The sequence below is a fragment of the Podarcis muralis genome, chromosome 17, assembly GCF_964188315.1.
Source record: "Podarcis muralis chromosome 17, rPodMur119.hap1.1, whole genome shotgun sequence".
In the NCBI taxonomy this organism is placed as follows: Eukaryota; Metazoa; Chordata; class Lepidosauria; order Squamata; family Lacertidae; genus Podarcis; species Podarcis muralis.
In genome coordinates this window covers 15,363,239-15,385,438 of record NC_135671.1, presented here as the reverse complement: position 1 = coordinate 15,385,438, position 22,200 = coordinate 15,363,239, and the positions used below count along the sequence as shown (strand labels likewise).

Sequence of the window (22,200 nt, the reverse complement as noted above, 5' to 3'; positions counted from 1 at the left end):
TGCTTCCTGTCGTCATCATCCAAGACTGTGCAAGGAAGCACTCACATTTCCTCTAATTCGGTTCCTCCCCTCCACCACCCAAAATCAACAACATCTCATTAATTCTGCATCTGCAGAAGGCCTTTCTTTGGTACCCCACCCAAAACGGAGGAAGCGTTTTATTTGTTTGGGTCACAACAGACACACCCCTGGACAAAAACCATGCTGTACTATTTATTTCAAGCAGTACAAAAGGCAAATTTTAAACATAATTCTCTAGTGGTTGTGAGTTGGCTTTTCTATATGTCCAGAGGCTGTGGGTAATTAATTGTAGCATTAAAGATGACTTGGGGGACCACTATTCAGGGCTGAAAAGATAACAGAAATCCTGTCTTAATGCGGTGGAAGAGGCTGAACGGTTACTTTTCTCTTCTTGAATAAAGCAACTTTTACATGAAAGTTTCAGAACTCTTACCCTTGGATGTTGGCAGTATGCTAGAAGTTGGCATGCAATGGTGCTTTCCTATTGGATTTTGCAATCTGAGAACTGACACACACACACACACACACACACACACACACACACACACAACCAACCAACCATGTTTCTCACATGGCAGCTCAATTTTGCAAAACAGTTATCAAATTTCACCTGCCACAGTTTAGCAGGTGAACAACACAAAATATTTTAAGAGGTTTATTAAACCATAGTTTCGTGTTTCATCAAAGGCAGGAAATTATACTGTAGTTTAATTTCTTCTTACAAGTCTGAATATCAGAATCAACCAGTGGATTGGGTAGCCTGGTTTGGTGTTGGGAGGTGAACCACAGTTCCTCAGGTGAGAAGGTGAAGAAGGCAAATTGTGCATTCTCAGTCTAATAAATCATGCTTTATTGGACTGAGATCAGAAGCAAGGTTCCCTAGTGAAGATCTGATGAACTTCCACAAAGTAAGTCCCCATAGGACCAAAGTGAACAAATTCTAATGGATTGGTAAAGTATCAGGAAAAAGGGAGATACGGTGGTGCCTCGCAAGACGAAATTAATTCATTCCGCGAGTTTTGTCGTCTTGCACTTTTTTTCGTCTTGCGAAGCACGGTGTCGGGAAAGTTTTGGAAAAGCTTCAAAAATCACCAAAGTCTTTAAAAACCTCAAAAAAGGCTACCACACCGCGTTCTATGAGTTGCTCCTTGAAGTCAAGTCGCAACTGTATTAACGGTGTTAAGAAAAAGGAAACAAACTTGCAAGACGTTTCCGTCTTGCGAAGCAAGCCCATAGGGAAAATCGTCTTGCGAAGCAGCTCAAAAAACAGAAAACCCTTTCGTCTAGCGAGTTTTTTGTCTTGCGAGGCATTCGTCTTGTGAGGTACCACTGTACAGGAAGGTTAACTAAAAGAGAAGCAAGGCACGGAAGAATTGAAATCAGGCATGGCAGAAGGAAAGGTATACCTATTAGCATATAAAATTACAACTACACTAATGCAATGTGCAGATTTTAACCCAAGATAAGCAATACACAACAAACTTCAGAGACATATATTTAACCACAAACTTCTATCGTTAGAAGTTGCCACTCTGATGCCATGCCAGTCAGCTTCAGAGGGGCATCCAGTGCAAGCAACATGTCATACCTAGTCACAACTGTAAAAGCACACTATGTCAGTGGTTTTCAACCAGTGTGCCGTGGCCCCCTGGAGTGCCTTGAATGATGGTCAGGGGTGTGTGGGCAACACTGGCCTCTGTCCCTCTTTCCTTCCCTCCTTCCTCTGATGCCCTCTCACGTCTCTGCCTCCCAAAGGCTTGTGTGGCTGTTTGTTGCAGCAGCAGTCGTGGCTACAAGCTCCTCAGGCAAATGGTGCCTCTAGGACTTGCTAAAGGGTGCTGGTTGCCAGGAGCAGAGGCAGCTTCGGAGCAAGCAAGCAAGCAGGCAAGGAAGCCCAGCCAGCCAGCCAGTCTGCCAGCCCTTGCTGTTGGGAATGAACAGACAAGTCCCAGGCCCTTTGGGGCTGTGTGAAGAGGACGCCCAAGGAGAGAGGAGAGGAGGCTGAGGGAACACTCCACAAGGGGAGGGGGGGAGAAAGGGTGAGGGGCTGCCAGCTCTGCAGGCAAAGGGTGACATAACAGGGCTCCTGAGTCCCCCAGGGGTGCCACGAAAAGAATGTAGTTAGTCAAGGGAGCCGTGGACTCATAAAGGTTGAAAACCTCTGCACTTTGTGGTTCCTCACTGAGTACCAAATGGCAGGAGAGTGAGGCAGTCATCTCCAGGAGCAGATGTGGGGTGGTGGGGAGAAGGAGCAGCAGCAAGGTCTTAGAGCACCTCCTGCACCCTCTAAGTGAGCTTGCTGCCCTCAGATACACTTTCCCAATGCCATTGTTGAAGTAAAGACTTGGCGGCCATTCAGACAGCTTCTGTACAAAGGTGGGAATCTTGTGTGCCTCAGGCAGCAAAATGTTTTGGACTGGCTCTGCCTAACTTACATCTTTCCCCTTTCTGTCATTTTATAACTTAGTATTTCCTTGCAACACTTTTTACTTATTATTTTGATAAGCATGAACTAATACACGATTCACATAAGTGACAGATTGTTAATATCACATATTTAGCAGAAATTTTCAATATATGTTTAATTTGGTGCTTACAATAAAAATATTGGTACCGTACTTTAGTTTTCAAAACACTCTACTCTTTATTGTTAAACTCCTTAACATATTGTCTATCCTAAGTGTATACTTCGAGGCTTCAAAGCACATACATTTCAGTAATCCTTGAGTGCCAGCCAGTAATCCTTGAGTTTTTGAGGTGCATGCAAAGGGAGAATCTTCAGGGGCAAAACGAGCCTGGCACCCTGCCAATATCAAACCCTGGGCCCTGGAACAGGATCCTGTGTAATTTGGCATTAAGATGAGGACATGGAATTGAACTGTAATTGGGATACCCCTGCCAAGCATCTTAAAAAATAAATAAATGCATAATGCTAATTATTTCTATTGAAATGCGATTTTATGAAATTCTGGACACACAAATATAATATTTAATTGGCACTGGAGCATGAAATAAGTAACCAAACACTCTAAAATTAACAGTAGCATGTGCCCATCCAATTCAAGTGGCTTCTTGGTAAAAAATAATAATCCCCAACCATTCAGCTATAACCATGTTTTGTTTTTGTTTTGTTTGTTTAAATGCTTTTGGCAAGAATTGTAACCTTAGGAGCTTCAGACTGAAAACACAAAGCGATATCCTGAGGATAAGTGAGACCTCTCTATTCCTTCCTCCCTCCTATGCCTTTTCGACAATATTAGATTACAGCTTAGCAACAGCAAGGGTGGAGGAGGAAATTCCTTTATTCTCACCTTCCAAAAATGACTTTTTTATATAATGCATATATTTACTATTGTTTCTTTGAATGATAGCAACTGTCCCTCCCCCCACTTCCAAGTTATGAGTTTGAGTTTTTAGAGCAGTTATAGCTTGAATTAGAAGAGTTGAGTCTAAGGCAAATACTCGAGGAACAGGAAATTAAACTAGGAATTCAGAATTACTGAACAGTGAGCAGATATTTTGATCAAACAAAAGATAGCTATATAGCCTTTTTCTCATTCCATGCTTCTAAACAACCCTGTGATTAGCAACAGGCTGAAGATGCAAGCCCATTTCCCCAGCTTGTTTCTAATTCACTTTTATACATGTATGCCTTTGTTTTCAGCTTTTTCACACTGAAATGAATGTGGAAGGCCTGTGCATAGAGGAACTCTGTATGCCTTGTGGTGCACATGCACCTCTGGACTGAAATGAAATATTAAGAGCTTTGTTCGGAGAGCCATTACTCCCATTATCGAAGAGCATTACAGTGGTACCTCGCAAGACAAATGCCTCGCAAGACAAAAAACTCGCTAGACGAAAGGGTTTTTTGTTTTTTGAGCTGCTTCGCAAGACGATTTTCCCTATGGGCTTGCTTCGCAAGACGGAAACGTCTTGCAAGTTTGTTTCCTTTTTCTTAACACCGTTAATACAGTTGCGACTTGACTTCGAGGAGCAACTCATAGAACGCGGTGTGGTAGCCTTTTTTGAGGTTTTTAAAGACTTTGGTGATTTTTGAAGCTTTTCCAAAACTTTCCCGACACCGTGCTTCACAAGACGGAAAAAATCGCAAGTTGACAAAACTTGCGGAACGAATTAATTTCGTCTTGAGAGGCACCACTGTATAAATCAGGAGTGGCGAACCTGTAGCCCTACATAATGCTGCTGGACTACATACTCATTTGGCCATGCTACCTGGAGCTGTTGAGAGAGCTAGAGTCAAACAAATATCTGGAGCACCAAAAGGTTATCCTCCCTGCTATCAGGGTTCTGCTTCTGCTCTGAAAAGATCCAAAACACCCATTAGGATGTGAAAATACAAAAATGGCTTCAGATAGCCCAGCTTCATATATCCAGCGGGGATGAGCAGAAAATCAGAATGCTGAATAAGAGGAACAGTCTCTGTACCCTGCTATGCCACATCTGTGCAATTCTTCCTTTCTTTTTAAATTGCACAAACAGAACCTCTGCACAACTGAGCTTCTGTATGGAGATGCCAGTTCCACAAGGAGTTATCTATCTGGTGGCCAAGAAATGTGTGTATTTTCTTTGCAAGGTTCTGGTGAACATGACAGCTACGTTGGCTTTGGGACCAATCAACTGGCCGTCTAATTTACTTCAGTGGCCATATTGCCTGTGCAAACCTGGTCCTTGAACTTCCTCACTAGTCTTGCCTGGCATCAGAGGGTATCCTTGGTTTCACTTCAGTATAGAACCAGAGCCTTGACTACACATGCAGCAGAATGAGATGGAAGAATCCTGAAATGCACCAGGGAAAGCGGTTATTTTTCAGGTTGCTCTCAGTCTCCAGTGTGCCCTTTTTCTAAATTTAATGGGAAAACAGCAGTAATGTGCGAGATGGATGGAATGGAAATGCTGGAACTCACTGGGACAGGGTGGGGTGGTGGCAAGGTCAGAGGAGCTCCCAGGCTGGCAGCATTGGTGTACTACAGATGTGCATCCTGTTTTCACAGTGGCCAATCAGATGCAAATGGGAAGACCACAAGTAGCACGTGAGTTCCACCAATGCAGTGTTAGAAACTCAGATATATAAGCTAGGGGCCAAATGGCTCCTTAAACCATGATTATAGCCACCAAAATGGAATGTTTAGTTGCCACTTGGGGGCAAGATGGCTCTAAAGCAGCGGTTCTCAACCTGCGGGTCCCCAGATGTTGCTGGACTACAACTCCCATCATCCCTGAGCTCTGGCCTTGCTAGCTAGGGGTGATGGGAGTTGTAGTTCAACAACATCTGGGGACCCACAGGTTGAGAAAGGCCGCTCTAAAGTCTTATTTTTCAAACGATAGCTGACTGTCATTGATTCTCAGTTGAACATCTGGCTAGTTCAGATGACAACCCTGAGCTAGGTTAAGTGCTTTGAGAACTTAAAAGAAGAAAAGTCACTTGGTCCAGGGACAGTCCACATATACTGGCTTATTCCGACCTCTTTTTCTTAATGGTGGCTGCTCCTGCTCAGGCAGCACAGAAAAAGCATTTTGGTTCCAGAAATTCATTCTGACTGTGCAGATAAAACATAACTGATAGAATTCTACAGGGTGGGGTATTAGTGTGTGAAAAGAGTCCAGATCCAATGATCCCCAGGTATGCACCTCCAGGTGGTGGAGCTGTCAGGCACAACCCTGGCACTCAGGCATCTTCACTTGGTTGCAAGTGATCGAAAGGAAGGTGCACAACATGTCTGGTGCCTGGCTAATTTCAAACCCTGGCAACCATTTGTGTCCCCAAGCAACTGGCATTCAGAAGTATAGCATCTTTGATACCAGATGCGGTACACAGCCATCATGACTAGTAGCCACTGGCAGACTTTGTCTTAATCCCTTTAAAATCCATCCAAGTTAGGGGGCATCATTGCACCTTCTAGCAGTGATGTCTGTAGGCCCTCTGCGGAAAAGTACTTCCTTTTGTGTGTCCGGAATCTACCAATATAGTGGTACCTCTGGTTGCGAAAGAGATCCTTTCCGGAGGCCCGTTCGCAACATGAAAAGAGCGCAACCTGCAGTGGCGCGTCTGCGCATGCGTGGGTTGCGATTTGCTGCTTCTGCGCATGCGCGTGACATCATTTGGCGAGTCTGCACATGCGCAAGCGGTGAAACCCGGAAGTAACCCTTTCCGGTACTTCTGGGTTGCTGCGGGACGTAGCCTGAAAGAACGTAACATGAAGCAAACGTAACATGAGGTATGACTGTATTTGGCTTCATGGGATGACCCTGGGTTCTTGGTATTGTGAGAAAGGGAGATAAATGTTTCACTCCCCACTTTCTCCATTCCACACATAATATTGTACAGCTCTTTCGTAAGAGGAGCCTGGTAGATAAAGCCAATGGCCCGTCTAGTCCAGCATGCTAGTCTCACAGTGGCCAACCAGATGCCTCTGCAAAGCCCAAAAGCAGGACCAGTGTGCAAGAGCACAACCCTCTCTGGTGGTTTCCAGCAACTGGCATTCAGAAGGATACTGCCTATGGAGGCAGAGCACAGCCATCATGGCCAATAGCCACTGAAAGCAGTTATCTCCATGAATTGCTTCTTCCTACTCCTGAATATATCCAAGTGTAAGAAAATCATAGCCTGGAAACTGGGGTTGGATCTGTACACATCAAAGAAGTGTTTCAGTTAAACGCTTTGTAAATTTAAACAGGGAAAACAGGTAGAGAGATATAAGACTCCATAGCGCCATCTGATGGCACAACGTTATATCACATATAAAGGTAAAGGGACCCCTGACCATTAGGTCCAGTTGTGGCCGACTCTGGGGTTGCGGCGCTCATCTCGCTTTATTGGCTGAGGGAGCTGGCATTTGTCCGCAGATAGCTTCCGGGTCATGTGGCCAGCATGACTAAGCTGCTTCTGGCGAACCAGAGCAGCACACGGAAATGCTGTTTACCTTCCGGCGGAGTGGTGCCTATTTATCTACTTGCACTTTGAGGTGCTTTCAAACTGCTAGGTTGGCATGAGCAGGGCCCAAGCAACAGGAGCTCACCCCGTCGCGGGGATTCGAACCGCCAACCTTCTGATCGGCAAGTCCTAGGCTCTGTGGTTTAACCCACAGCGCCACCTATATCACATATACAAAGCATATAAATCACTTTTTCTTTACCAATCTAGCTCAGTCATTATATGGTAGGGGTGCTGTGATTGTTCTGACTGCACTGAAGCATAAAAGGAAAGTTGCAGGTAAAAAGGAATTCGCTGCAGAATCCTAAACATGTCTACTCAGAAGTAAATCCAACTGTGAGGCTTACTCCCAGGTAAGTGGGTTTAGGACTGCACTCTTAGGTGAGATTTCAATCAGGTTTAGGAACGAGGTTTGCATCCTACTGAAATTTGTAGGTGGTATTTGTTGTTGTTGTTTTTAAAAAACATGTTCATAGACTCATGGAATTGTAGAGTTGGAAGAGACAACGAGGGTCTTCTAGTCCAACCCTCTACAATGCAGGAATATTTCACCCTTCATGGGACTCAAACCCACGACCCTGAAATTAAGAGTCTCATGCTCTACCAACTGAGCTATTCTAGGTTCTTTAAAAGTAATTGTTCTAGACATTTCCATAGCCAGAAACTTCAAAGACATTCGCCTTCCTTTTCTCTTTTTTACACGGGATTAAATGCATTACTAAGATCACATAAAGCAAAACAATTTTGTTACTGTTGCTTTGTTCAGTGTTTGTAAGTAGGACCTGTACTGTTTTTATTTACATTAGCATATGTGAGGAAGTTAAATAAACTGGAAGCTATATGGTAGGCAACATCTAAAAGGAAATAAACAGAAGCTTGCAATAGTTAGACGCCTGAACAAAACTGCTCATTTTGTGACTGAAAATGAGTTAATTGCTGGTGTGCCTGAATTGTCTATCTGCAAATCGGTATTTCCAAGGGAATGTTGAAAAGGAAAAATCACAGTGAAAGTGGCAATAGAAGAGATAATTGTGGGTATTGCACTTTACATGTTACAAAGGCATGTCATTTTCCAGTGAAGCTTGCCATAAATAAAGTATAGGCACAGCCTACTAATACAAAGCTGTGCATTCAACTTACGTACTGACTCCCTATGCTGAGACAGCTTTGAAAAAGTAAGACTTAAATTAATGAATCCTTTCCCTGCTTAAAATTTCACACTGACTGGCTAAGGAATCCCAACAGGATTTATCAGTTACAGAGCAAGAACCTGCCCAATGTGTCCATGGCCCAGAATTCAGTTATCACTTTTGACCATTTTCTTATAATCTGCTTAATTAAGTACTTTCTAGTTTGTGGCAAACCACAGTTTGCCGTTGCATCCAAAACAGCAAACCAGGGTTTCCATTTTCTGGTTTGCGATCACAGCTTGCAGGGCAAGCACCAACCACAACTCACCAATGCAGGTGTATTGACAAACAAGGAAGTAGCTATTTAAGGCCAGTACAAGGGGAAGAGATGAGGGGGGTGGCATGGGTTCAAGGTTCAGTCATGCAGCCTAACCATGGTTTGAAGTTACATGTGAACTGACGCATCATAACAACTTCCTTGATTCATTCCACCGGTAAAGTCCACAGCTCCTGTGACCAACTACATTCTTTCTGTGGCACCCCAGTGGGTTTCAGGAGCCGAGATATGTCATCCCTTGCCTGCAGAGCTGGCAGCCTCTCACCCTTTTTCAAACACCCTCAGCCTCCTCTCCTCTCCCCTCTCCTTGGGAGTCAAGCTGGGCAGCTGCTGCTGCCGCTCCGGGTCTCTGAGCTGCCCTCCCTGTCCCAAAGAGGGGTGCCTCCTCACACTGCCCCACAGGGGCCTGGGACATGTCTGTCCCTTCCCAACAGCTGGCTGGGCTCACTCACCCACTTACTTGCTTACTCTGAGGCCAAATCAGCTCCTGGCAACCAGCACCCCCTGGCCAGCCCCAGAGGCACCATTTGCCTGCAGAGCTTGCAGACAGGGCTGCTGCAACAAACAGCTGCACAGGCCTTTGGGAGGCAGAGATGTGAGAGGGCATCAGAGGGGATAGAGGCCAGGGTTGCCTGCGGCACCCCTGACCCCCATTCAAGGCACCCCAGGGGCCCATGACACACTGGTTGAAAACCACTGCCACAGGGAGTAAGTCACCTGAAGAGAAAACTATTGCCAGGGCCAAAGAGCTGCTACAGTACAGAATGATAATTAAGGGACTGGAGTTCTGAGGCAGAATGTCCTGGGTTCTAATCTCACACATGACATGGCAGAAAACCTCAGTTTGCCATTCAGTTCATCTCAGCTTTTCACTCTTTCTCTCCCTCCCTTCTTCTCATATGCAGTACGGGATAATGACTGTGACCTGCCTTACAGGGTTCCTGTAAGGATTACTAAAGTAACGTATATGAAGAAAACTAAATACTATGTTAGCATTACGTATATAAATAAATGCTCAGTATTTTTACTAGAATTTTACTAGCAGTATTTTTACTGCTACATGTGAATAAGCTCTTGAGATGTTCAGGACCTTTGGCAGTTCCTCATATTTCTACCCAGCTTAATAAACATTGACAGCCCACCTAATGCTTTCTAGATACACTTGAACAAGTCTCTTGATTTTTATCTCTTCCATCTTGCCATAGTCACATACTCTTCTAGTACTCAGCTGATCCCATCAGTGCCCCTTCCTATCATAGAAGCAAACTCAAACCTGTCCAGTTTAAGCTGCAACTGAAATTACACACGTTTGAAGGAGAAAAAAAGTCTGTACATGCTGAACCTATGAACTTGTACAGCTTATCTGTGCTATTTAAAGGAATGTGTAAATATGGTTAATTTACTTAGCAGCTCACCTGGATGATCTAAAACAGCAATCAAGACAGGTGCTTTAAAACCCAACAGGAAACACAACTGTTATCTTAAAAAGAAAGAAAGGTGTAACTGGTCTAGTCTTCCAATTACAGAACAACAACATTAAGGGCAAAAGCATCCTCTGCTAAGCCCCATATCCCCCAAATGGTTTGCAAAAGCTTGCAATGAAGCATCATCACCAGTTACATCACTTGATCTCCACACTTGTCTGAAATCAATGAAGCCACATAGTCCAGGGACTCAGCTAGACCGGTAAAGAAAAAGCAATTTACAGTACATCCATTGTATATGCGATAAAACATTGTGCCACCAGATGGCGACGTGGAGTCCTGTTTTTTCTCTACTGGTTTCCCCTGTTTAAATTTACAACGCTTTAAAACTGAAACGCTTCTTTGATGTGTCTAGATCCAGCCCAGGAGTTGGAAAAAAAGTAGATGTGGTTTCTACTGGAAGCTCACTGAACAAATTTGCAACCGTTCAGGAACAAGAAAAAAGGTAGTTCCCCTCCAACTGCATATAACTGGACATACCTGGATGTGATTGACTATAACTTGGGATACAGACCATGGCTAATCAATTGTATATTATCTGAAGTTCTGGCAGACATTTAAACTTTTCTCAATAGGAGAAACATGGTAATAAAAGCAACAAATTTTGCCCAACTTTTGAAACAGAGGGCACTCCAAAAGCAGTTTGCAATATGGAGGGTTATCTGCTCAAAGGTTGGGAGGGGGAGGCAAAAATGATTTTGCCTCCCCCTAAGGATCAGATTTGCAGTTTCTATGCATGTGTTGGGGAGGGACTACTTTGGAAGCCTAAGTAACCTCAGTGTCACAAAACTCTTTCCACCAATGCCAACTAAGGTCACCTAGGCCACAACTATTACTGCTCTGCCAACATCCTTTTTGTATATTGTATCTGGGGTTGCCTGTGAAGCTAGTTTATAAATTCAGAACAAAATATGGCTGCTAAATTACTGAACAGCACTGGGCACATATCACCAGTCTTAACATATTTGTACTGGTTACCAGCGCATTTCTAGGCTTAGTACAATGTGTTGGCTTGTAAATTTAAAGCCCTAGATGGCTAGGACCAGGATAACATCATCTTCTCCCACATGAGCCAGCCATTACTTCCTCAAAGGCAGCCCAGAACAGGATCTTCTCAGTTGTGGCACTAGGTGCAAACCTTTATTGGGTATCAGGTAAAGACCTTTTCATTCAGGTATTACATCTTTATGCTTTCATTTGGGTATTAAATTCTGCTTGGACACTGTAATAATAATAATAGTAATAATAATAATAATAATAATAATAATAATAATTTGCTATTTATACCCTACCCATCTGGCTGGGTTTCCCCAGCCACTCTGGGCGGCTCCCAACAGAACATCAAAAACACGATAAAACATCAAACATTAAAAACTTCCCTAAAGTTGCCTCAGATGTCTTCTAAAAGTCAGATAGTTGTTTATTTCCTTGACATCTGATGGGTGGGTGCAACTACTGAGAAGGCCCTCTGCCTGGTTCCTTGTAGCTTCACTTCTTGCAGTGAGGGCACCGCCAGAAGGCCCTCGGAGCTGGACCTCAGTGTCCGGGCTGAATGATGGGGGTGGAGACGCTCCTGCAGGTATACTGGGCCGAGGCTGTTTAGGGCTTTAAAGCTCAGCACCAACATTATCATTCTGCTTCTATTTTTACTGTGCTTTTATATTTTGCTGTTGTCATGACCCTGTTAGTTTAAACACTGTTAGTTGATCTGGAACATATTGGTCTGAAAGCAGGAACTCAACACCTTAAGTCAGGTATAAAAGGGAGAGATGATACGAGTTGGAGCCCAGAGTCTGGAGGACTGCAGATTACCCATACCTGTCCCAAGTAAGTTTAGTAAGCACTGTGTGTCTAAATAGTTCTTTCAATCCTCAATATAACTTGCATAGCTACTCCAATAGATCCAGTTTGATAAAACAGAGATCTATTAGCTCTATTGCTTGAATAACTGATTGTGTTATTTCTCCTGGCTACAAAAATAACTTCAGCTTTTCTTTTCTTTTTTTAAAGCGTTTCTTACAGTCAGTGAGGGGTATGAATAAATTTGGGACATTTGCTGTAAAGATGGTAGCACATCAACTTAAAATATGGCAATTTCTTCTGCATTCCCTCTCCTCTCCCCCCACCCCCGCCACACTTTTAACAATATGAGGTCCCTTTTCCAGACTTTGTAGAGGCTTGTGGTTTCTCTAAAATATATCTCTAAAGGTGCAGCACCTTGATTACATGGTACAGTGGTACCTCAAGTTAAGTACTTAATTTGTTTCCGGAGGTACTATTTTAGGGTTAGCGGAGTCTGTAACCTGAAGCATATGTAACCTGAAGCATATGTAACCCGAGGTACCACTGTATAGAAATATATTTTAGGAAACTAATTAATATATTTAACTGAATACAGTGGTACATCTGTTTACAAACTTAATCAGTTTCGGAAGCCCATTCCTAAACCGAAACCATTCTCTAAACTGAAGCACGCTTTCCCTAATGAGGCCTCCTGCCACCGGTGCCCTTCCACTGTTCGGATTCCGTTCTTAGACCAAGGTAAAGTTTGCAAACCGGGACACTACTTCCGGTTTTGGAGTTTGTAAACTGAATCGTTTTTTAACAGGGCTGTTCTTAAACCGAGCTACCACTGTAATAAATTTATTTATTTATTTAATAAATCATTGACTGCTGTATGTTTAAGTTCAGATAAAAGTATTTTTGGTTTGTTTTTTTTAAAAAAAGTGTAGGAAGCAGTCGATGCATTGACTTTTCGGAATATGTACACCGAATACTAAACATCTTAAATGCGTACATCACCAGCATTTCAGCCACTTCTACATGCATTGTCTTAACATGCATTGTGAGCTAGGAATATATGTATTATAGTGCACCCCCCCACACCCCCCCAAATGGGGTGGTTGGGTTAGGAGTGGCTAAGCAACAGAATAAATACTTTCGTAGAATGGGCATTGTTCCTTTGGCTGTCGAGTCAATACAAAATACAGCTGTGAGAATGAAATAAATCCCTAACAGATATGAGAAGCCTCTGCAAAACATTCACCAGGGATGAATACCAATTCACATGCCCAAGCGCTGAGATAGTGCTGGAATCTCAAATGGGCTCCATCACAATGCTGAAATGTTAATCAGGTTTTCCAATACAGAAGACAACAATCTCCTATCTCCATTCTGTTGAACAGTCATTTTATATACACAGAGGTATTCAATCTCTCCCCACACCCCAAGTTCCAGAGCTAAAGTGATTTAGTTAATGTGTGACCACAATAAAGAATTCACATCATCAGTGCCCATTCCGGACAAGGATTTTAACACTAATGTGCAACTCTCCTTTTAACTTAAATTTATAAAAAAACCACTTAATATAAAAAACAAACCACTACATTGCTTACGTAAAATGTAACAGGAAAAGTAGAGTCATATAAAGCACTTTTAAAAGGCTAAATAAAATCCGAATGACATAATATACAGTACCATAGATAACAATGAGCAATGCACAAAAAGAAAAAGAAATAGTTTTAATAATTAGGAATCAGAATCCACGTAAGCTTGGGCAAACATGTTTGTCTTTTAAGTGGCATTTAAAGCTGGTTCCTGTTTCTACCTCTTGAACTATCCAGAGAAGGGTATTTCAAAGGGTGGGTGACACCATTAAGGAAGTCTGCTTCCATAGTGTCACTGTTTCCATGTCCCCACCAAAGAATTAACAGCAGGGTTTCCTTGGAAGATCTTAAGACTTCAAAGAGATCTGCTTCTAAGAAATCCTTCAAGCCTTTTGGTAAACAGTGTGTTCAGTTAAACACAGCAGATACAACCTTAATATTTGTGCTCGTGTAATCTCACTGTATACAAGTGACAATAAAGTACTGTATTTCAATTTCAATATCTGCAGAGAACACAGGTACTAGAGATCCACCGGTCTTGGAATCTGTTACTCGTTTGGCATTAATTTGAAAGAGGAGTAAAGCACATGCTTAAATATCTCTAGTTGGAATTAATTGTACTTAACTTTGGCTTGATCTTTCTTTTTGTAGATGTTTTTTGTACATTGTTGTTTTTCTGATTGTTGTTGTTACTGTGCAGCACCCTGGGAACTGTTTGGTTCAAGGGCGTGCTAGAAAATTTTAATAGACTAAATAAAGTGGTCTGGTCAACAGACTGAGCTCTGAGCTAGGAAATCGCCAGCTTAAACATTGCCTCATACCATGAACTCACTCCTGTGGCTGTAGGATAGCTGCTGTATCCCACAGTGAACCTCAGATCTGCAATATTTATCAACAGGAATGTAGTTTCACATAGTTAGGGATGCGATACAATCCCTTATCTTTCCTTTTGTGCCTATGAACTCCAAAGCAATCCCATTGAAGAAAAACTACCCTGGTTTTAGGTCTTTAAATCACAACATCAGATTTTTAAGGTGCAGCAACCCAAAGTCAAGCACCTGCTTAAATCTTGACCACTAAAATGCTGACAGCTTTGGCTGAATTAAATAACCTTTCTAAGGGTACAATCCTATTCCTACTTACCTGTGAGTAAGCCTCACTGGACTCAATAAGACTTAATTCTTATAGACATGTATGAGATTGCAGTGTAAAAGTACACGCAGAAATAAAAGTGAAGTCTATATTATTTTCAGGTTCCTGATGCTAATTTATCAAACTTAAAAGGTTTTAAAGGGAAGTCAGACTTGGAAATAAAATATAGCTTGTTGAACAGAAATTCTAAAAAGGAAATGAACTTGGAATATACGGTAGGTAAAGCAAATTACCATGGGATATAAGCAAGTCCATCAATAAATGGAAATGACAGAAACATGATTCTTCAAACTGTTCAGAGTTTCCAAATATTCTAGTAAGTTTTCCTACTCGCTTGCTAATTAATTTGCTATTTGATGGTGCACATAATCCTTTTCATGCCACTTCTTTGCAACCCATGAGCTCAGAAGCTCCCTCTTCAGGGTTCACACATGCTTGCAAATCCCATGGGCATGGAGTTCCAAGGGTAGGGTGGGGCAACTGCACCCCCACCTCAGCAGATGAACCATAATCTCCAGATCCCAGGTATCATTAAAAATAAATAAATAACAAGTTTCTAGCATTTGTAGAACCTGAGACAGGAGGAAAAAAGTAAAGGCACGATTCCTCTCACTTTTTCTGTGTGTGATTCTCTCAGCCTGCTTCCTCTTTCAGTGTTTCAGTTTGCCCCCACCCTGAGAAATTCCTGAGACCACCCATGCCCATGGGCAGAGGAAGGTGTTAGCTACTGGGAGGAGGAACCTGAGCAAGGAAGAGATAAGGGAAGAAAAGATTACATATCCCTCACCTGCTGCCTCTTTTAGAAAGGCCCTTAGGGGCTACAATGACTTAGCTGTATGTAACCCGCCCTTTGGCTCACATTCTAACACCTTTCCGAGAGGGAAGAAATGAAAGGCGACTTGCTTGCTCAATAATTTAAAGAGGCAGGAATATCTAAACAAAACAAAAAATAATTAAATGTCGTGCTCACTTCACGCCAGCAACACAGGGAGCAAGTGGGATCTAGTGGTGACATTCAGAAGGGACAAGCCATGTAACTGCAGGTGTTGCCTGGAATTTGCAATGGTCAGATACAACCTTCAGATACAACCTTCGCTTTTTAAATGCTTCTTATTTCAAACCAACTAGTAGAGGATTCGGGAAAACGGCACCCGAATATGCTAGTATCTGTGGACATGGCATTCTATACAGAGAGGAAGTGCTTTGCATTCCATTCTGTCCTTCATTTCCCTGTTCGCTTCATGCGGAGAGATGAGGCAATGTCCTGGTCCTTTTTATACTGAGCACTTCTGAACCGTTTGCTGTGCTTTCTCCCTCTAAAGAAAAAATAAAATGCAAGGTTCCCCAAAAAGCACTGCCCCTACCTTAAATATACGTTCCCCTGTTTTAAGAATGGAAGTTGAGATCTCCCTTACCTCCTACAAACCACAACCAAAGCCTTCAAACTGTGATCCTCACACACACACACACACACACACACACTGTCAAGTTGACTCTGATACTCCCAAGCATCAGATGCCCTTCCAGAATCCCAGCTACCTCCTCAGCACCCAAGTTATCTCACCTTACTTCTCTAGTTACCTGTGCTCTCTCTGAACTGTAGGGGGATGCGGTTTTCTCACAATTCCCCTCATATCTGATGGGGAATCGCCCAATGCAGTTGCAAAGTCTAAATGAACCATGGCAATATTCACAGCCCATGAAGCCACCGCTCCATGCACATTGACTGGCAAAGGAACAAGTCATGTTTCCATCAGCCCACTCAAGCCTTGAGTGTACCCACAGTCCCCATAAGCAGTTGCAGTTACTACGTACACAGTTGCCTCCACCATCCAACCTATTGCATTTGGACCCCTAAGTGTTCATACCCCCCCCCCCCACATATTTGCATGTGGGTGGCCGAGAGGATAGCAGCCGTGTCAAACGACTTATTCTTGGGCGCACTCAAGGTTAAAAGGGGTGTGTGCGTCCTTTTTCACAGCGGGTGTGATCGTAATTATTTTACCCCTCATGATAACTATGGCAAGGTCATGCACGTAGGACAGAGTTTATCTGATGCCTGAGCGAGCATGCACACACACACACACACCCCCACCCCTCTCTCTCTTAAAAAAATAGAAGAAAAGTAAAAGGTTTTGTGCCTTTGACATGCATACCTGATACGTGCTTATCAGTTAATGCTGCAATTCTTACCACGGAGCAAGTCGCACTGTGCTCAATGCAGCTTTCTTCCGAGCAGACAGGCTTCCAAGGCCCTGCATGCACATCCCTGCGAGTCAATCTCAGTGTGTGAGAAGTGTGAGGCAGCCACAGATCCAGAGCCTGGGGGGGGGGGGGTGATGCCAGAGAAGGGTGGAACTGCCCCGAAATGGCGCCCCCCCTTCTCCAGCACAGCTTCCCATCAGGAGCCCGGGAATCGCCCCCCTCCTCACACACACACACCCACACCCACACACACATAGAGTGGGGAGCCAACTTGAATAAAATACTGGGGGGACAGGTAAGCCCCTTCCCACATAATCGATCACATGATGCAGTGCATACACACACAAAATTTGAATGGCAATGCCCATCAACTTGGGGGGGGGCTGGCTCTCTCAAATATTTTAAGGGGGGGCGAAGGGACCTAGACCCCTATGCGCGCGCGCGCACACACCCACGCACCCACCCACAAGCTCTGTAGCTGTGGCCACACCAAGCCAACCCCGAGAGCAGCCCCGACCCTCCTTCTCCCAATGCATGCGAGAGCTTTGCAGGCAGCAACTGCTCCCTTGCACGCGCGCACAGACCCCTCCGCTCCATCACGCGGAGGAAAAAGATGGACGCGGGGCAATTCTTCCCTTTCCCTCCCGTCCCCGTTTCGCCCTCCCGTTGCCAACAGTTGCTCCCCTCCACCGCGTCCCCACAACAAGCCCCGAAGCGAGGAGCACGAGGCGGCAGCGTTGGGCGCCCAGGCAGAGGGAAAGAAGGAGGAGGAGAAAGGAGCGGGAGCTACCTTCAGTTCTTCCTCTCGCCGGCTTCTCCAGCAAGCGAGCCAAGTCTCTCAGCCCGGCGGCGGGGTCTCTCTCCTTTCTCTTGCTCGCTGCGCCAAGGCGCGCGCGGAGGGGAGCAGGATAACGCGCGCGAGCAGCCGTCGCTTTCCGCCGCCTCCTCTTTCTCCGGCTTGCCTCCGTGGCCGGCTGCCGCTTCCAAGTTTAGGAAGTGTGGCAGCAGCGGCGGCAGTAACACAGCACACACACTCTCCGGTCTGTGAGGAAGGGAGGTGGGCGTGTTGTGAGGCAGCTTCCCCGCAGGACATGGAAGCCGGCTGCGAAGGCGCGCGCTCTCCCTTTTGCCAGCTCGCCACGCTGCCGCCTCCTCCTCTCCTCAGGCTCGCGCCTCTGCTGCTGAATAATAAATAAATAAGCGAACCGGAGCTCGCTGCTTTCGGCCTCGTTCGCTCCGTGCAGCCGGGGCGGGGTGGGGGCGGGGGGCGGCGAGAGGCAGCAGCAGCCGCCGCCGCCTCCGCCTCCTCTCAGGTTACCTCAGCATCCATTCGAGACTCGCGCCGCGCCTGCAGAAAGAGCTGCTGCTGCTCTCCGCCCTCCCGCCATGGCGGGGATAAGGCCAACGAAAAGGCTCCGGCCAGCCTTCAAGGCAGCCGCGGTGGGCCACCAGGGGAAAAAATATGAAATGAAATAAAATCCATTTTAGGGCAATATCTTTCATAGGTTCCTAGGTTCCAACTCCTAGAGGCTGGGGTCCCCTCGGAGCCAACTATTAGGTAAAGTAAAGGTAAAGGTACCCCTGCCCATACGGGCCAGTCTTGACAGACTCTGGGGTTGTGCGCCCATCTCACTCAAGAGGCCGGGGGCCAGCGCTGTCCGCAGACACTTCCGGGTCACGTGGCCAGCGTGACAAGCTGCATCTGGCAAGCCAGAGCCGCACACGGAAACGCCGTTTACCTTCCCGCTAGTAAGCGGTCCCTATTTATCTACTTGCACCCGAAGGTGCTTTCGAACTGCTAGGTTGGCAGGCGCTGGGACCGAGCAACGGGAGCGCACCCCGCCGCGGGGATTCGAACTGCTGACCTTTCGATCGGCAAGCCCTAGGCGCTGAGGCCACAGCGCCACCCGCGTCCCTGTTATTAGCCCCCCAATAAAATAATTGAGAGGGCCAGGCCCCCTCAATGTTGATGGGAGTTGCCATTCAAATGGTGTCCATGTGCTACACCTTGTGGTCGATTTTGTGAGGCTGGGGGCTTACCTGGTTCCCAGCCACCCAATATTTTATTTAAGTTGGCACCCCTGGTACCCCCAATAAAATCCATCATAGGGCAATATTTTGCATAGGCCAATTATTTGTGGGTTCCAGCTTGCCACTCAAAGGATCCAACTCCTAGAAGCTGGGGTTCCCTCACACCCTCGTTGGGAGCCAACTACTAGCCACCCCCAATTGGAGAACAGCCTTTACCAAAGGTGTCATGGGTTTTGAAGATGCTCAAACTCAGGACGAAAGGGAGAAATGTGCTAAGAGGAAGGCACACTTGGCAAACCCTCACCGTGATCAACTCCTGCCCAGAAACCTATGTCCCCACTGTGGAAAGACGTGTAGATCCAGAACTGGCCTCCACAGTCACTTACGGACTCACTGTTAAGACCATGTTCATGGAAGACAATCTTACTCAGCTACGAATGATCGCCAAAGCAGAAGAAGAACTAGCCCCCCCAATAAAATAATTGAGGGGACCTCCCCAATTGATGGCCATTGCCATTCAAATGGTGTGCATGTGCTGCATTTTTGTGATCGATTTTGTCTTATCACACACCCCTCCAATATTTTATTCAAGTTGGCACTCCTGTTGCCCCTGCCATCTCAAGTGGTTTTTATGGCTAAGGGTGCTTTATGCCCAGCTTAAGTTATAGACTGGGAAAGCCTGGCCTCAACTGCCCCTGCTTCTTGTGACCTGGGCTACTGGAATGCAGCCTGTCTGGAGCTGCCCTTGATGACCATCCAGAGGCTGCAGCTAGCGAAGAAGGAGGCTGTTATGTTGCAGAGTGGGTCAGCGCAATGGGGCCATGTGACGCCCGTCCTTAAAGGGCAAGTCAAAGGATATACAGGATAAAAGGAAGGAGAGCTCTGCTACAGCACTGCTGTGCACTAGGCAGCTCCTGTTCATTTCCAATAGGGAATGCACAAGACGACTTCCCAGTGAATTGTGTGCTATGGGTCAACTCTACCTCCCATTCAAAATCTGTTGCCAGAGACAGATGGTGCTGCTTGGGGCTGGTTTCACTTTGGCAGTGAGGGCTGACCTGGCGCAGCAGACTCCATTGGCACATGAGAAGGATGCAACAGCCATGCACCTTTGATTGCAGCCTTCTCATGCTGAGTGGCTTTGCAGGACTGGGACAGGGCTGGCTTGGCAATTGCCCCAGAAGTCCTCCCTACGCTAGCCCCCTGTCTTCAATGGCAGGGAAATCACCTAATTAATAAACTTCAACTATTTGATCACTGGATAGCTCAGTTAGAGCAGTGGTGTCCAAACTTTTTTCAAAGAGGGCCAGATTTGATTAAGTGAAGGACCATGAGGGTCGATCAAAGGACTGACCAAAGTCGTTAACCTTTTTTTATGGTTGGAGTTGTTGAGGGTTTTTTTAGGATTTTACCTCAGGAAATAAACTGCCACAGGGGCAGGATTAAACCAACCAGCAGGCCAGATTAGGCCCCGAAATGGACTTAGGACATGCCTGAGTTAGAGCATGGTGTTGATATACCAAGGTTGCAGATTCAATCCCCATATGAGACACTTCTATGATTCTATGACCCACTTCCGCAGTTTATCAGAACTTAATGTTGCTGGTGCTTCTTTCTTGGCCCACACAATATAGCAAGCTATCTCCCATGTTCTAGTTTTCCTATTTCCTATGTGAGGGTGTGTTTAATTAATACTAATTAGGCAGGAGGCTATTAATAAGTCACAGAGGAAATCAAGTGCTGTTTTATCATGCATATTTTAGTAAGTCTTGCTCATTGCCTGCGATTTGCATTTCAAAACACTTGCAGCAGCGGAACAAAATTTGTCTTAAATGCTTTTAATAAAGTTACATTTTCTTAATGTTCACGTCTTGCTTTTGGATATGCATTGAAAAATAAGCAGAGACATGGAACAGTTCCTGGATCGTTTTAAGAACCAAGCATTCTGGAATGTGGCAGGAATGCAGATGCAAAATTAGGTAAGTTATGGAAAACGGATGATTGGCAGTTGTTATTGCTTATTAAGGATTCAGATCTGCAAAATACATGTCCCGCTCATAGGTGACACAAATCAGCATGTAGAGATATCTGAAGCACGTAGCAGGGTGCAGCAATCAGCTGATTTCCTGCATAAAACTCAAAGGCTTCAGTTCTTCCAGGCTTACGTGGTACTGGCCACTAAGAATGTAAGAAAAGTCAGCCGGATTTGGCTAATGACCCATCTAGTCCAGCATCCTGTACTCCCAGTGACCAACCAGATGCCTTCTTCATCTTCTTTGGCAATCACTCGTAGCCGAGTAAGATTGTCTTCCATGAACACAGTTCTAAAAGTGAGTCCGTAAATGGCTGTGGAGGCCAATTCTGGATCCACATGTTCTTCCACAGTGGGGACATGGGTTTCTGGGTGGGAGTTGATCATGGTGAGGGTTTGCCAAGTATGCCTTCCTCTTAGCACGTTTCTCCCTTTCGTCCTGAGTTTGAGTGTCTTCAAAGTCCATGACAAGTCCATGAGTTCTACAAGAGAGGGATAACACCCCTCCCCACTGCTACCCTCATTCTCAATGCCATACATAATTTTATAAACTTCTGACATGTCCACTCCCACTTGCCTTTTCACTAAACCCGTGCTTTTCAACAAGTGTGCCGTGGCACCAGGGGATGCCTTGAATGATGGTCAGGGGCGCTGCAGACAACTGGCCTCTGTCTCCCTTTCCTTCCCTCCCTCCTCTGATGCCCTCCTGCATCTCTGCCTCCCAAAGGCTTGCACATCTGTTTGTTGCAGCAGCAGCCCTGGCTACAAGCTCCCCAGGCAAATGGTGCCTCTGGGGCTGGCTAAGGGGTGCTGGTTGCCAGGAGCAGAGGCGGCTCAGAGACCAGGGGTAGAAGCTGCAGCTGCCTAAAGGACTCCCAAAGAGAGGGGAGAGGAGGCTGAGGGAACCCTCCACCAGGCACGGTGTTTGAAAAAGGGTGAGAGGCTGCCAGTTCTGCAGTCAAGGGGTGACATAACTGGGCTCCTGAGCCCCACGGGGTGCCGCAGAAAGAATGTAGTTGTCAAGGGAGCCATGGACTCAAAAAGGTGGAAAACCTCTGCTCTAAACTATAAATCCCTAAATGCTGTGACCTTTCCCCACAGGAGAATTGCCCCTTGATCATTTTGGTTGCTCTTTTCAGAACCTTTTCCAATTCTACAATACCCTTTTTGAGGCAAGGCAATGAGAACTATATGCAGTATTCCAAATGTGGCGGCACTATAAATCTGTATAACGGCGTTATGATATCAGCAGTGTTGTTTTCAGTTCCTTTCCTAATGATCCCTAGCATGGAATTGTCTTTTTCACAGCTGCCACACACCAGCTTGACATCTTCATAGAACAATCTTCTATCTCATTTCTGGTCAGCCACCACCAGATCAGACCCCATAACTGTATATGTGAAATTAAGATATTTTTGCCCAAAAATGTGTATCTTTACATTTTGCCATTTTACTGCCCATCCACTCAGT

The 22,200-nt window shown here is 45.3% G+C and overlaps 1 protein-coding gene across 6 annotated transcripts in view; it reads right to left on the bottom strand.

The window, feature by feature from the left end:
- Positions 1–22,200, bottom strand: part of LOC114587756 (PALM2-AKAP2 fusion protein-like) — a 119,406-nt gene that overhangs the window by 67,380 nt on the left and 29,826 nt on the right. For 3 of the 6 annotated variants that reach the window (XM_028712459.2, XM_077920965.1, XM_077920967.1), the window contains exon 1: positions 16,656–16,937. The exons of 1 other annotated variant lie outside the window; for it this stretch is intronic. In XM_028712459.2, the coding sequence (XP_028568292.2) occupies positions 16,656–16,922 (267 nt within the window). In that variant the 5' untranslated portion in view covers positions 16,923–16,937. 2 more of the 6 variants (XM_028712455.2, XM_077920968.1) reach the window with 2 other exon arrangements.